At 43.6% G+C, this 16,679-nt stretch overlaps 1 protein-coding gene across 1 annotated transcript in view; it reads left to right on the plus strand.

Annotated features, from left to right (window-relative positions):
- Nucleotides 1-10,538, plus strand: part of SAXO1 (stabilizer of axonemal microtubules 1) — a 31,712-nt gene extending 21,174 nt beyond the window's left edge. Inside the window, exons 3-5 of the mRNA XM_082497490.1 lie at nt 1,859-2,038; nt 5,098-5,300; nt 9,434-10,538. Of these exons, the coding sequence (XP_082353616.1) occupies nt 1,859-2,038; nt 5,098-5,300; nt 9,434-10,386 (1,336 nt within the window). The 3' untranslated portion in view covers nt 10,387-10,538. The remainder of the gene's footprint in view (nt 1-1,858; nt 2,039-5,097; nt 5,301-9,433) is intronic.
- The last annotated feature ends 6,141 nt before the right edge of the window (nt 10,539-16,679 follow it).

Genomic DNA, 16,679 nt, shown 5'->3' on the forward strand with positions numbered 1-16,679 from the left:
TTATTTGCAAAATGTTACTGCTGGCCAGCGCCTATACTGTATGCAGGGCAATCATGAACTCTAGGTAGTATAGCTATTGCCCCCACTCCGGCCTGAGTGCAGTTTTAGCATAAAAAGTTGACATAAGGGCCTCATCAACACACTCCAAAGCCAAGCTGGAGACTAGCTTGCTGCATCATGGACTTTAAGAGAGTAGGGGGACAAAGGTGTACTTAGGGATGGTGTGAAGCCAGCAGATTTGAAGCAGAAAGAACAGGCAGATCATTTTCCCTTGGAGAATGAGAAATAATTCCTAGGAATGCTGGGAGACCACAAGTGTGGTCAGAGAGTGTCAGTGCAGTCTGTGTTTGGAAGGTTTTTGTCACAAAGTCCATTCCAGCAAGGTCACATGGACCAGCAAGAGTGAGCATACTCATCTTTCTTTTGTTTTCCTGTTTGTCTCTTCTCCAGTTATGTGAAAGCTGGAGTTTTAAGAAGTTCCTAAGAGAGTAGGACAACTTTTTTTTTTTTTTTTTTGAGATTTCCACCCTGAGGTCTTTTCTTCTAATATTTTAACTGACAGGAATAGTCTGCCTTACTCCCTGTAAGGACTCCCTTTGGGCCCAAACTCAAACCTTCTCTAAGGCAAAAATGAATCTACTACGACTCCTCCTGATTTATGATTTCACAGAAGGATTTGTAATCCGAGAGAGAAACTGGCTCGTCAAAAAGTTGCTGAATTTTATTTGAGCCCTCTGGGCCCTTCTTCCCCTCTTGTGCTAGTTTGGAAAATGATTCAGTACAGGAAGGTGTACCCTTGAATGTAGACCAGAGGTTATCTGTATAAATTTAGGTAATCAGACATGCACTGATCCTAGATGGCTCAACATTTAATTTAACGAGGACTTTGTTAAGTATAGAAGCCCTTTCAAATGAGTAATTCAGCTCTGGACTAGATGTAGCACTGGAAGACATACATCCAGTAGGGAACACTCTGACTTTGGCAGGAATGATGTATGAGACATAAACCGAGAGGCCTCCTCCTCTCACTGTAATTCCTGTGGGCTGGTTCCTGAAGTCCTTAATCAGCAACCTTTGCATTGACTCTAGTGCGTTTGACTCAAACCAGAAAGGGACATAAACTGTTATGTCTCTGGGAAGAAATCTGAGGGTGTGATCCCAAACGTCTTTTTGACAGGATGTTCCTTGCCCACCCTGCTCTGGCCTGGTCCCAGTGTGGAAAGAAGGAGGTCACCAATGATGGACAACCCATGGCAGTGACTTAGTTTCAGTCAGGAAGGAACGTCCTCAGAAAAACAGTTTGTTCTCACTGTCCTGGCTTTGATGCACATTATGGACAGGTCTTGCAGGACCCAGACTCAGTTGCTTTCAGGAGGACAGATGGGCAGAACAGTGCTGCCCACTCGTGGGTGAACAGAGACACCTGAATTGTTACCCTTTTGTTCAGTTGTCTACACAGGTGAGATCAATATGTGGGCAAAGTAGGATAATAAATTAGCGAGAAATGGAACAAAAGGGACATTAAATAGAGTTTCTAGTCCAGCACAATACGGCAAACTTGGCTGTATGTCAGATCAACTCGCTTTTTTTCTTTATCTAGGTGAACTTGCTTTTCTTAGGCTGCTTTTGTTGGCTTCACAGACTTTTTTGACTGCAGGGTATAGTATTAGACAGAAAGAACCCTTTCTTTGTGCAGGTTATGCTTTTGCACTTTAAATAATCAAGGCTGTAGCAGTCATTGTGATGCTCACTTATCCACTATTTTGTAGTTGCAATCTGCAGCCAACTTATACAATGAGGTATTGTTAATCAGCTACTTGTGAGTCACTGACTCTGGTACTGTTTTTTTCCTTTGCAGATGTCACCGTTGTCCACACCTGCCCACCAGGCCCTATGAGAAGAGTGAGAAGCCATGCATGCTGTCAGAATACATGGACCGATACCCCCTTCATCCCAACACTCCTCCCAGAGACTCATTTAAGCCAAAGGAAGTGTACAAGATGGCGCAGATACCCATGGAAGGCATCTCGACTACAAAGTATGAAAAATAGCGAAAGAGTGGGGAGTGTGACTTAGATAATGTCTGTGTGAGAGATGGGTAACAGAGAAAAGAAAAATAATTGGTTTTCATAAGGGAAGCCTGAAAAGAACAATGTTATGGTTGTACAAACACTCATGAGGACTCTATGAAGGAATGATGAAGGTCTGAGGCCAGTTGTTGTAGTGGAGGCAAGCAGCTATGTTTCTTGCACTTCCTGTAGGTTGAGATGTGGTTTGATCAGAGAATACGTGGACCATAGGAGCACAGTCACAGTCTTGGCTTTTCTTACTTTCTGTTTTGGGAAGGCTTCTGGGAAAACGACAGAAATGTTGTATGGGAAAGTATGGATGATATTGGAGGAGTATTTTGCTCTTGTTCCATGTTTTGTGTGGCACTTTGTACACTGTAACATGAGTGACTGGTTTCCAAGGAGGTGTGAATACTGTAGAACTTGAGATTGGAAAGGGGGTGTGGGTGCTTTCCTGACAGGCAGTCACTGTGGGTTGCTGGGCTGTTTCTGCTTCTCAGCTATGTTGTTGCTCAGTGTTGGTAAACTCACACTTTCACTGTGCCCATTTTCCTGATGGAAGTAACTTCTGAGGCTCTTCACTGCTGCTAGTAGAGTGATGTGCCAAGGACTTGTCCACAGAAGAAACTCATAAAAAGTAGGAACCTGATCCTTTAATATGAATCTGAGAGCTTCCCTTTCCTCAAAGAGTGGCTGCTGCCCGATCTTGATATTTACTTCCTTTGTCCTCACAGGCACAGTCATAAGCAACATCACTCTTGCCTTTGCTGAACTGAATTAGAAAGCTAGGAGATGCCAATGGCTATTAATAAAGTCTTAACAGCTAACACCACCCATTTGTTCTCATTCTGACATGGACACTCTACCAAACCCTTCCCCTACCTATGCCTTTTTAAGAGTTGCCAATTTAAATCACAAAGGTGGCTGATGAAGCCTGAAATGCCCGACTGACTCACATTTAGGATGCCCTTGTCTATGTGGGAGTTTTCAGCAACAACCAAAAGGATCAGAGTGTTTCAAAGAGCAGACATCACTTCTACACATGCCTTTCATCTCCAGCATGAGATGAAGCAATTAGACATCTTTGTGTCTGCCTATAACTAAATCCTGGGCTAACTGATGTCCTCTTAAGGCAGGAGAGAAAGGGCAGCAACCATGTGGACTCTGTGAAGGAGTCCTTAGGAACTTCCCCTTCAATCAGCAAAACTATCTTTGCTCAGACAAGGCTAGCGATTCCCACAGTAAATGTTACTCCTGGAGTTTAGTACTTCTGAAAAGCAGACTAGTGAGAAAGCGCAGAAACAGCTTATATTTGCTTCTTCAGAGCGTGCACTCTTCCAAATATGTAAAACTTGCCTACCCTTGTAAGAGGAGAAAACGCATAGCCTGAACAGTTGGCCACTGGATTGCAATCCTTGCTGTGCTCTGGGCAACACTGGCAAGAAAGTACACCCAGCGTGAAAGTACCAATGCCTAGTGGAAAAGTGCCACTACCTATTAGAGGGCAGTGTGGCCAGCAAGCACTGAGTCAGCACCAGTCTTCTCTAATAACACTTCGCTGAGTGTTAGGTGTCACATTGGAACAGCAAGCCCCCTTGATAAAGTCTGGGAGCTGCAGGTGGTACCATTTTTCATGGCGTCTTGGAGGCAGGTTGCCACTGATTTATCCGCAGATCAATCTCTCCTCCGTAATCTCCACTGCAGGTTCTGTTGTATCACAGTAGTCAAGAGTGGGAAACAGTACTCCCACCATCAGGAAACCCTTGGTCACACCGGTGAAGAGTTGCCTGTCTGTGGTCTGTTATTGCCTCTGGTACAGGCTTGGTGGATTCAAAGGTGGCATTGTGCAGCATACTGTGAGTGGCGTGGGAAAGACCCTCTCTGTTACTGAGCCCTCCCTGCTGCTGAGGATGCTGCATGCCTGCTGTATTCCTGCTTGTCTTTTCTTGGCACCTCTTAAAAAACACATTGGCTTTAAATTGCTGAGAAAAGTATGCCAAGGGGCTACAACATGCATGACATCTACCTCTACAAGAACCACTTGATGCTCTTGGATTTTTTTTTTACTTCCGCATTTCTGTTTTTACCCCTATATCTAGTACTTTGCAACGTGAATTCTTTTCTTTTGAGACTTCTTTTGAGACTTCTGAGAACCTTGATTATTTGCTAAAGTAGGTAACTAATACAGTATATTCAGAGGCTCAGGCTCTTGCCACCCAGCATCATTCCAGATACAAAGTGTGATATTAATATTAGAACAGCTCCTGTACAGCTGACTGTTTCCCCTGCCTAGCTGCTAATGGTGTAAACAGATCTTCATGCCAGTGGAAAAGTATTCTGACATTAGAGACTGGATTCGCCAGTGCCGGGCAGCAGACTCCCTGCCCTGTACCAAAGGATGTGGGCAGTGAAATAGGTTCAGGTTAGTGAGTGTCGGATGGTGATGCTATTTTCTTCTCCATCTTCTTTCTGTAATGTTTTCTTGGAGTTAAGTGACACTGTCTTAAAATAGCTCTTTTACAGTGGTACCTGAGCAAGAGCTGACTGACCATGTTGATGTTTCTTTCCTCAACTGGTGTTTTGCTGTAAAACTGTTTTGTTGTTATCTCCCCATCCTGGGCTGAAGTGCTGTACAGCGTATTGTCTGGGAAGGCTATGGTTGCCTCTCTTGTGTTTCCCATACATACTAGATAGCCTGCTGTAATTATTGGGCTTTTAAGAGGAGTTACGTCTTCTGGTGTAACTCCACTGTAAAGCAGAGGTAGCTTTGTGTAAGGTCATTAACCTCACTGGGCGGAAATAAGGGGGAACCTGGCCTGCCTGAGGTTGTCCAGAGCTGCCTCAGTTCCTTTTTCAGAGTGCAGGTTTCCAAATGCCACAAGCTTCTGTGTTTCATTAACTACTTGTATCCTATCCAGACTTTCTTAGGCTGTGGAGATAAGGGGAATTATTCATTTCTTTGTGTGTCCAGAAAAAGGAACGTAATTTTTTCCTGAATACAAAAGATGTAATGAAATTATCTTCGCAGGAGAGATTACATAGCACGTGAAGTGTTGCCACGGAAACTTAAACCACATCAAAAGCACATCAAGAGCAATGACATTATGGATTTGACCTCCACGTATAAACAAGATTATAACTCCTACCCTGTCTCTCAAGTACCTCCATGCCTCCCCCGTGTGATGAGACACATCCCCAGTGCCAAGATGGACACAACAACCACTTATGATGGTACGTGCCCTTACAGCTTCTTTCAGGACTTCACCAGTAGCTAAGTTTTTTAAGAAGACAGATCAAACCAGCGCGCAGTTGTTGTTCCTTCTGTCTATGTATGCCAACAAGCTGTGCAGGAACCAAGGCACAAATCGTTGGAAACAGAGCCCTGCATTAACGGTAGCATTGGGATCTCTCTGAATTGACCTTCTTTGTATGTCTGACAGGCCTACAGGTACCTTAGGTAGCAGTAGGGCCATGTGAATTCCTGCAAGTGCGTCCAGCAGCAGCATCTTTAGGATATACTGAACATGCTCCTGGTATACTGTAGGGCTGGTCCACACATTCAGTGGATAAGGCACATCTAAAATATGGAATTTTCTAGGTCTGAGCAGGTCATGAAGCATGGGACCCTCTTTGTGTGTGCTGCAGAGTTAATCTGTGGATGTGCAAGAGACTTATATGGGCATTACAGACATGCAGAAATTCCACGCATATGTCCACAGCATTCAAGCTCTACTCTCGGTAAAACAGGTGAACTGTGCGTCTCACTATGCCCTTGTTTCTCAGTAGCAGTAACTTGGTGCAGTTGTTTTGTCTTTGTGGGGGCTTTGTTCTTTCTTCCCCACCAGCATGAATTCTTTTCTGCATGCACTGGGAGAAAACTTTCAGTTACATGATTACAGTAACTGTGCTAGTTTTGGTAGTAGAAAATCAGAGGATTTTCCTCCTCTCTGTGTGCCTTCCAGCTAGCTACTGTTGCTAGTTAGCATTTGTGTATTTCTTAAAATAATTATTTTATTTTATTTTATCTTTTATTTTTATTTTTATTTTGGTGTGCAAATATAAAAGCTTATAATTGGTGCTGGCATTGAGATTTGTGCCAACGTACAGAAACAATTTTTTTCTAAAAAGTCAAAATGATAAAGGAAGTAAGGAAATAAAAGGTACGGGAATGCAGTGTTAAGATTAACCAGCTGAAATGACTGAAAGTCAGACTTTAGTGCAGCTGCATGTTTGCAACAGCATGAACTGGAATTTTTACATTAGGCACACAGGAAATACTGTCCATTTAGAATGACTCGAGTCATGAAGACTATGACCCACAGGTGCAAAATACCCGTGTTTACACAATTTTGAACGTTTTGTTTTGCATAGGCAATGTCACCAGATGGTATTCATTGGTATAGCATCAGTGAAGCCAATAAAAAAAGGCTGCTTCGAGCAAGCGGAGGATCTTTCCTTCTGTGTTTAGATATCCTTAACTTTTCTGTATCCGAACCAGATGTATATCTTTGTCTTTTATCACTGTTTAGGTCAGCACCTTAACTGTTACTCCAGAGCTCTAATAAAATGAATCACAGCCACATTTGGTTATAATTTGCAGTATTTTTCAAAACACTGCAAATGGAAATCTTTGTCCAAACCCCCTCAAAGATCAAGTTGCATACTGAACGAATTCCCTTTTAAAGGCCCAGGTTCACAAAAAATGCAAGTTTTCATTGTGCTATTCTCTAAGCATTACTAGGCCTTGCTGATCACTACTCAAGCGTGAAATTTTGAAACATGCTATTCAATTAATTATCATAATTCAAATATTTAAGCAGCATATAGAACAATGCTGCATTGGTATTAAATTACTTTTCCTACTGTATCATCATACTCCCTCGCAATAAACACACCATATCCCAAATGTGGGTTTAAGATGATGCTATTGCATATCACAATTAATGTCAGCTGACTTTGCAACTTAAGGTTTCAAAATTCTCATCTCCTCCGAGCTACACACATAGCTGTTTCTACCCATCTGCAGGTACATAACCTAATTTTAGTTTTGTCTTGCTTGGTTATAGTGAGATGTGCCTAACTCTTCAATAACATATGGTTCATATCCTCCATTCCCTCCTGTACCCCCTAATGTTTTCAAGATTGTGCTACATGGGAAACTATTAATATCTATGGGAGAAGAATTGGAGTTACAATAAAATTGTAACATATTTTGAAGGAATAGTAGCACTGCTGGCTTACACTAAGTAAAATAAATTCATAATACCTATGAGGTCTCCGAATGTGTAGAGCTTGTAAATTTTTAAAATTGAAGACAGATGGACTTGCTTGTCATATTTTGAATATTTTGCAAAAGCTGTGGTTACGTCCAAAATGTACTGACTATTTTCCAGCAAAGATTATGGGAGAACCTAAAAAGTTTTTTGGTAACTCCTGATTGGCATCTGAAATGTCAGATCTCTGAATGAACCCTGGCTTAGAGATGGGCTGAATCTCATTGGCTTCTCACTTTTTAACACTTTGTTAACACATTCCCTGTAATGACACCTGTCCGTGTATGCTTGTGCTTCACACTGCTAGTCCATGTCTCCAGGAAAATGACGTACCCCAGGCATGGGCACAAGGTCAGGATCCCACCAATGCGGTGGTGCCCGGACACCTCCTATCGCCCTAGAGACACAGGAGCACCTGGGGCATTTAAACACCCCTGCCACTAGCAGGGCACGCAGCCTGGGCTTCAGTGACACCAACAGTGGCAACTGAATGTTTGTGCTGGTGGGCAAGCCCATGTTCTCAGCTGACTGCACTAATTAGTGGCATGAGGGCAGCTCTGTACCCAAGGGCCAGGGTGCTTGCTGGGAGCTGTATGGAGCTGCTTCCTCTCTTGTGCCAGGACAGAGCAACTTGATCTGAACCAGAAGGACTTTAAATGGACACCAAATTGGGGCAAAAAGGTACTTGATTTTTGGTCAACTTCACATTGTAATGAGCACATAGTTTGTGTAATTGTGTTTGTGCAGTACAATAGCCACTGCCATTCAAAAGGAATAACTCTGTTTGGAGAGTGCAAATATCCTGATACCTAATTGCATCATTTACTCTCTAGTACTTTGAAATCCAGACTTCCTTCCTGTGCAGAGTCAGCTGGAAGCTTATTTGTCTCATGACTCTCAGTGTGGTTTGAAAGGAGGGAAAACTGAAAAAAAAAAACCAAAACAACTTGGGTTATCTCCAAAACTATTTAATTTCAACTTCCTACCAGTAACCATAATGCTCTCTAGGGGAAGTTGCACAAGATTACTAGGAAGGGAAAAAGCGATGGTCCTGTGGCTGCAGCTCAGGTCAGAGAGTTAGGCAGCTACACAACAGATTTCTAGTGTGACTGAGTGCAAGTATTTTTAAGTGTCGGTGCCTCAATTTTTTTTCTGGTATCCTGTGGAGGAAGGAACATATGAATGTCTCTAAAATGCCACCTAAAATGTTTGCTTAGTCATGAATTTGGATAGCAAGATTTCTGGAGTATGGACCATCCCTGTGTGTAGGCTTGGTCTGAAAATTCCAGCAGAGTTTTTCAATTAAGGAAGAATTGGAGACAGAGTTACATGCTCCTTCTAGGTTCCTGCTTGTACTGACAGTGGGAGTACCACAGAGAGCAAAGCCAGGAGCTGAGAAGATGCCACACAGCACAGCTTGCTGACACCAAGATGAGCTGCAAAGCTGTGAACTCAGCAAACAGTAGGCAGCATCATATCTGTGTGGTTGAGAAATCAGGTCAATCCCAAATGAGAAGGTACAAAGAGGATGGGTAGCTCTGTGACTTGGCCTTTAGGGCAGAATGGTGGACATCTGGTTCTCCTTGCCCCAGAGATTGTGTGGGAGACACCTGAACAGCCTTCAGCAGACATAGGCATACTCTGCCTGTGCTCTTAGACAGCCACAAGATATATGCAGGAGGGTAAATGAGGAGTGTCGAAGTCAGTGCCATGATACTCCACTTTCATGATTTCTGGTTGACCGAGCAAGAGGGCAGCATCCACTCAGTCACCTGCAGAAAATGTCTCTGTAAGACTGAGAATGTAATTTAATCTTCCCACATTGTACTTGACCATCTCTGTAGGTGTGGGTGGGTACAGGACTATTTTCATTCCATTTTCTGTGTAGATGCTAAGCATTTCCAAGGGTTAGCGTGGTAGTGTATAATGTGTTCTACAGCAGCTCTTTTAATAGGATTTGTCAATTGTTACAACATCAAAAAATGTTTATTATAGTAGAAAATGTAATAATTGAAATATAATATGGTATGTGCCTAAACTTACCAAAGAACTTCAGTCAAGCACTTAGATAGGTTTCCTCTTACGTTTCAGATGACTATGTGCCATGGAATGAACCAAAGACAGAAATGATCAGACCAGACGACAGGTTTCACCCATCAGAAGGAAAATTTGACCATACTACCATTGTCCAGGATGACTATCTCTACAGGGGGCCAGTTGCCACTCAAAGCTGCAAACCTCTGAATCTGCTGCAGAAAAACAAGGCTCCCTTTGAGAATATAACCAATTATAGAGTGAATTATGTGCCACATCCTCTGGGGGAACGTTATGTCCATAAATATGAGAAATACAAGGTCAGTGAGGTCCCATTCGATGGCCTCACTACCCACAAACTTTCTTACAAGAGACTGGCTGGTCAGCCAGCCAAGCTGGCAAAACCATACCAGCCAAAGCTTCTCCATGATCTTCCATTTTCCTCTACGACCGAGTTTCAGGAAAAATACCAAGCTTGGCCACAGCCTCCTATATTCACCAAAAAACCTGATGTGTATCTTCCTCCTCTGGAGAAAATGGACCTTCACACCACTACTCAGATGCATTATAAGCACCCAAATGGCAAGCCAGCCAAGATGTGTCAGTCTTTGGCCCAGCTTACAAGAAGTACTGAGCCATTCAATAGCTCTTCTATAATGAAGGAAGACTATAAGCCTTGGCTGTGCAAGAGACTAAAACCTATCACTCATGCTCCAGAGCTGACTTTCCCAGCAAAACCAATGGATTGCTTGACTACCTTTCAGACCCATTATGTGCGTCATCCGCTCACAGTTACAAAGAGCTATAAACCTGGCTGGACAGGCCCAAAGCATCACAGTCTGCTAGATGGGAAGACCACCTACGCTACCAGCTACACACCAAAGGCTGTTGTTAGATGCTTAGCTTCTTACAAAGACCCACCTGGATATGTCTTTGAGGGAATTGATGCTGATGGTCACAATCTCTATCTCCCTGCTTCCAAGAGTGAGTGCGCGCAAGGTGACCACTGAAGGTAAAAAAGAATGGATGCAGCCTTCTTGGAAATGCATTCAAAGGGCAAGTCCTGAGTGAGTTACAAATGACAGCTTGATTTTATTTGTAACCTTCTTTCAAACCAATCACTGATTTCATATTTGGAGAGCTCTTAAAATAAACTTAATTTCCAGTCGTTGGCTTTTTCTGGATCATTTGCATAAATGAAAAACATAACATCCAGGGGAAATACACATTGATCCTTGCTCCTCTGCATTTTTTTTTGCTTTTCCTCACCTAACTCTTGCTCTTTAATTGAGAGAGAAAATGTCCTTCTGAGACACTAAAAGAGATGTCTCGTGGTAACATACGTTATTATTAGTGTAATGGGGTTTCAGTCCTGTCCGTGATGACAGTGGTAGAACAGCCTCTTCAGATGAATTACATACTGTGAAGTCACACTTAAAAGTCATGCCTGGGTAGCAAAGTCTGAGACCTGTCATTCCCATCAAAGACATGTACAAAAGGTACAATTATTGGATAAATATTATTGAAGATTGCACCTCCATTAATTGTGTCACTGTGCTGCCCAGAGCAAGGCTATCAGATGTGAGGTTGTCACACCAAAGATACCACCCTAGGCTGACAACTTTCAGGGGAAGCTTTTCAGCGAAAGCTCTTTGCTGCGGGGTGCAGGTGCTTTGCTTTGAAACCTGTTGGGATAGAAGTCTTCCCTAAGCGCTTGCAAGCTAAAGCCAAACACATTTCCTCTGGAAATGTGAATGCTTAACCCTGAGGTTGGGAAGCCACTGGAACGATCACCCTAGAGGCACAGTGGTTCTGCATCACCTGAAGTCCTTAAATCAGTCCTAGAGGCCTTTTCTAAACATATGCTCGAGTTCAATGAAAAAAATTTGTGCCCGCAGCAGGAACAACTAGGCAAATCTCTACAGATTAGACTATACAAAAGGGCCCAACTGTTGGGTTCCATTGGTGGCTCCACACAGCCTTCAGAAATTCAGGAACCTGTAAAACATTTACTCACCTGTGGTGAGGTATTGAACTAGACTATGTCTGGCATATTTTTCAGCTCCTGAGATCTTACCAGCCACTTGCACCTTCATGTCTTTAATGTTGAGCTTTGACAGGAAAATATTCTTTCATGTCCATCCCTTTTTATTCACTTATTTTTCTGATTTTATTTATCAGCCTGTAATTCTGTCAATTCTGAAATAAGGTTTATATGAAAGAAACAGCCGGGGCTTGTGACTGCAGAAGAGATTGTTCTCTCATGCAGGAAAACTCCCTGACTGTTCTTTCAACTCTTTGATATGAGACTGGCAGGGAATGCAGATCCAGGAGAGTCTAGTGTGTAAATCTATCTTTATTACAGGTTTGTGGTGTGGTTTTTTTGTTTTTTTTTTTTTTTTTCCTGGGTGGAAGTTAGTCTTATCAAAATGCATAGCAATGCAATATGCTACTCAGCATTAGTAACTGCTGGATTTTGAACATTAACAACAGGAGCCTTGATTTTGCGAACAGTGGACCAGCTCACAGCAGCATCAGGCAGACATGACTGGTTTAATTCCAACACTTTTGCAACATGAGGCGCAGGTTTGTTGTTTTTTTTTGTTTTGTTTTTGTTTTTCCTGACCTGTACCTAAATGTATAAAAACATTTTTAAAACCAATATACGATAACACTAAGGAACAACATGAGTTCGCTTGAATGACTAAAGGTGCAGTTCCACAGAAGTTAAAGCCGATTGAAGCTCAGGTTACTGCGGTCTCACCTTTCTCTCTGCCTGCAGCTGCGCATTTCCCCATTGTCTCTCTTTCTGGTAACAACATTAGGGCTGTCTGACTGCATGGTGGGCTAGATCAGGAGACTGACCTGGCTGAAGGCAAATCAGTGTTTTAGTAAGGTTACGAACCTTTAACTTCATTTCCCTGAACTGGTGCGCCACACAGTTGTACAATTACCAACTTAGGTGCAGGAGGTCAGTGGAGGAAGAAGCACACGGCTCAGGTAGCCCAGACGTGGCTTGGCTGGAGCTGCTGTGGATGTGTATCCCCTCTTTCCACACAAAGTTGTTCAATGCCTCCTAGTTTGGAGTAGCTCTGAAGCAGAGCTTTTGTGTGCTGCCTGGCCTCTCTTGGAGGAAAGGTTTGTTCAACCCTGTCTCTGTCAGCCTCCTCTTCTTCTCCCCGAGTGGAGTGCTGATCACAAGGTGAGCCTGTCCCCTGTGTGGACAGGGCTGTGCTTCTGCTCCTCCTGGCCTCCTGGGCAGGCAACAGTCCTCCCTTTGCTCTGTCATGCAGCTGAAGTAGAGCAACATCTTCCCTGTCTGCAGTTTAATTTTGATTAAAACGGGTAGAAAAACAGCATAAGAGAAAATTGTAATTTGGGGGAGAACTGAGTTGTTTAACACGGAAAATAAAGATGGGCTGCACTGCAGTACGCAGGGTTTGGTTACTGTTTTCATGCAGAATTAATTTATGAATAAAGATGAGCAGAAGTTAGTTTTACCTTATGTTTGTGACAGTTAAATTTAACTTTTTCTTAGAGTGGTCACAATCTCTGAAAGAAGAAAGTACAAGAACAAGTTAGAAGCCCTGAAAAAGGGCTTAAAAGGTCACTGAACTGCACCACATGTTTGTTTTTGACGTTACATACTGGAGGAGGTGGAGGAAAATGGAACTACTTGTGTGTGGGGCAGAACTACATGCTACTGCTAGATGAACTAACACTTGTTCAGAAACCTCTCAGATGCTCTATACTGATCCTGCCTGCTTTGGGGGAAAATAATGAGTGAAAAAAAGACTACCTGCCTCTGGCCCAGCTTCCTGTATTGGGAGCAGCCTTGAGGAGCTCGCGAAACTTGCACTCACGGTGCAGCACGTTTCTCGCTCAGTGAACAAATGGGTGGAAAGAGGAGGGTCAGCTGTGATCAACCTACTTCAATCATTGGTACTGTTGAGGAATGGAAAATGGGACGAATACCTGAACGCTGGCCTAAGTACAAAGGCTACTGTCAAAAAGTGTTTCAAAAGCCAAAATGCGAAGTTGAAAACAAGGGGCTTTGTCCTTGGCAGAGTTGAGAAAGACATCCAGTGAAGTTGTACTGTGAAGCATGCAAAAAAGAACAAGGAGGATTGTATTAAGCAATAACAGATGAAAAATGTCACTGCCAGAGCAAGTTACTGCACTGGTGTCAATTACTGTAATCAGTGCCAATAGACATCAGCTGTGCACAGGAAGAGTCCCCTGAACATACACTACAGAGTCTATTTGAGGGATAGCTTCTTCCTCTATACCTGAAAACATAGAAGAGGAGAACTCACCATAACTACAGATCTCCAGGGCAAAGCACAATCTGTGAGGCCAGTCTTAAGCATGAAAGCTGAATTAAGGAAATGTGTCCAAACTAAATTTTAGAAGGGTACCAGCTTCCTGGAAGGTCCTTCACCACCTGGCTCAGCCAGGAGGCACACAGGACTACACTTCCTGCCTGTGGAAAGGTGGAGCAAAAATACATAATTCTCCTGTCCTCAGCTGGAGCCAAAATAAAACACCACCAAAAGAAACCAAGTTATCTGGAATAACAGGGGACATAAGTAATCAGTTCAGTTTTAACTTGTATGATATCAGCCTTTCAACCACCTGTGCCTGCAAGGACTGCAAACCCCAGTGCTTCACATCTGCAGGACACAGTCCATCTGGAGAAGATTTGCAGTTGGCAATAGGTGGGAGGTCAAAAAAAATCAGTAAGTTATATATTATGGCATAGAAATATGAACAGGCAGCAAATATGTGAAAAGTATACTGCTACAACCTCTAAAAAGAGCTTCACCCAATGCTATAGATTGCTACAGAGAGCAAATTGTCAGCACCTCAAGTGTTTCAGAGCTATGAAGAAAGTGTTGAAAGATAAGTGGTATGCTTCAGCAAGGACTGAGGATGTTCATATCCCACAGGGAAGCAACACTGATCCCGGGCATGGTACTCTGGAGAGAGGAGGCAACTGAACTTAATACATGAAAAAGAAAACCCTTTCTTTGCAAGACAAAAAAAGGACTTTCCTGGGGCATGGATAGAAGCTCCCTGAGGGAGCCATGTCATCTCAGTTGGAAAGAGACATTTTGGAAGAGAACTGTGGTCTAGGTTTACTGTGATGGGAAGTTTCTGAGCAGAGTTTGGTTTTGGCTAATCCTGTTATGAATCCCTCTTCCCCCTACTCTACTTGCATCTCCCTCTGCCTCTTTCCCACACTGGAAGCATTATTTTCATGATTTGTGCCTCCCTTTTTGCTTTTGTGGGGGAGTACTGCTTTGGGGCAACCTGATTTTCACTTCTCCATCTGGCTGCATGTCTGTCACACAGATGTTTTGGGCTGCATTCAGCAGGGGAGGAATAGGTAACTCTTAAAGAGGCAATGCTGTATTTGGCTCTATATTCCCTCTTTCCACCAGCTAACTAGTGTTGTGCTTGCTGGTGTGGAGAACTGTCCCCAGACAGGCGAGAAGGCTCATGCATCACTGCCGAGTGCCATCACACAGGATCAAAGGTGCTGCTTTGGTCTCTGCTAAAAAAGAAAAGTGCCTGTGAGATCCTCCCTGCACAGCTGGATTTGATTTGCTGTGATTTGTATGTAGTGGTTTAACAGTGAGATTTTTCTTTTTTGGTAACAAAATCACTAGCTTGTATGCTATTAGTTGAAAACTGACTCCATCAGTGTTTCAGTAGGTGAAATGTTTTAACGAGCATCCACCAACCTCATGGGCTATTTATTTAAAGCAATAATTTTTGCTTTTTTAAAAAAGCAGCCTGTTGAAAAGGGGGGGGGGGGGGGGGGGAAGTCTCCATATAGCCCAAACCAAATTACTCCTCAGCCCAACCATTAAGCACTTCCTTAAGAGAAGGCTCCTCACTTGGAGAGCAAGCTGTTCATGGCCTGTCTGGTGTGATCTTTCTGGTTCAGGTTTTACTATTGTGCTTTGCCACTGGCCCTAGGGAGTTTGTAAATGAAGTAGGCTCAGACCTCATGCAAGGCTTAAAAGCAGCAGAGTGCTTTATAGTATTAAAGAGGGTAGTAGTAGGGAGTGGTTTCCCATGCCCATGTCATCCTAAGCTTGTGTGGATAACTGTATGCTTACTGTGCAACCGTTCACATCCTGCTGCTGCTTAAGCAAACAGTATTTATATGTAGCCAGAGTACAACCGTCCGGTGTCCCCTTCCTTTTAGCCACATAAAACTGCATACTTTTACTTATATCTACACAAACACAAAGTTTTCTTTTGCAAAGTGCTTAAAGGCTTAGGCAACACTCTTGTTCTTCCTTTTTTTCCCCTCTCCTAAGGGGTACGTAGTGTGTTAGGAGGAAGGATAGAGAACTGCAACCCAAACAAGCAGCGCACCGTTTGTGCGTTGGTTTGGCTTATAAGCCCTAGTGGTTGGAGTTTCATAAACCCTATCTGAATTGCCTCCCGGCTCCTCCCTGGTTGCAGAGCACTTGCTGAGCCTGCAGAGAAGAGTATCCTGCCAGGGCTTGGCCAGTGTAGTCCTGCCTGCTGTGCTGCAGACCTCCAATAGCCTCAGGGTCTTAGCCAAACGCCTGGTCCTTCAGCTGGTACCTGGGAAACCTGTGTGTCTGGGCAAGCACGGAGGTGCCCTGCGAGACAAGAGTGCTGCCTCTGGTGAAGGACAAGCACTTTGTGGTACCAGGGTCCCTTTTGTTGTGTGAGCTTAGTGGTGACACACACTGCAGTAGCTTCACTGACATGCTGTGTAGAGGAATTTGTCCTTTAGAAACATGGTGCCCAATTTCCTCAAAAGCCATCGGTCTTGCTGACAGAGGCGGTCATTTTGCAGGGAATGTGGAAAGAGCATGGTAGGACGGAGTCTTTCCTTGGAAGGAAGTAATGTTTAGTAATTAAATTTAATAATTAAACCAGCGATCAGGGTCAAAGACCTGCAGATCTCTTTGGAGAGAGTTGGGGGGAGTGGCTCTGGGTTCTTGCCACCGGCACAGTGAGGTGCTGAGGAGAAACGCGTGTGCAATGGGAGACACAGCGCATTGCTCCTTCCCATCTGCCACACTTCATGGACAATCAACATGTGCAATTCAGAGCAGCCCCAGGCAGTATAACTGGCACATGGAGCAGGTTGATATGGACTCAGAGAGGAGCGTTAAAGATGCTCCCAGGCAATCCCCTGTTTCTGTGTGGTAGGCGTGTGCAGGTCTCCCAGCATGTGTGCTCACCAGTCGCAGTGCCAAAGGCAGGCACCAGTGTAAAGCTGGTATGTGTGAAGGCCAAAGCACATCCAGTG

The sequence above is a fragment of the Vanellus vanellus genome (genome assembly GCF_965231255.1).
Source record: "Vanellus vanellus genome assembly, chromosome: Z".
Classification (NCBI taxonomy): Eukaryota; Metazoa; Chordata; class Aves; order Charadriiformes; family Charadriidae; genus Vanellus; species Vanellus vanellus.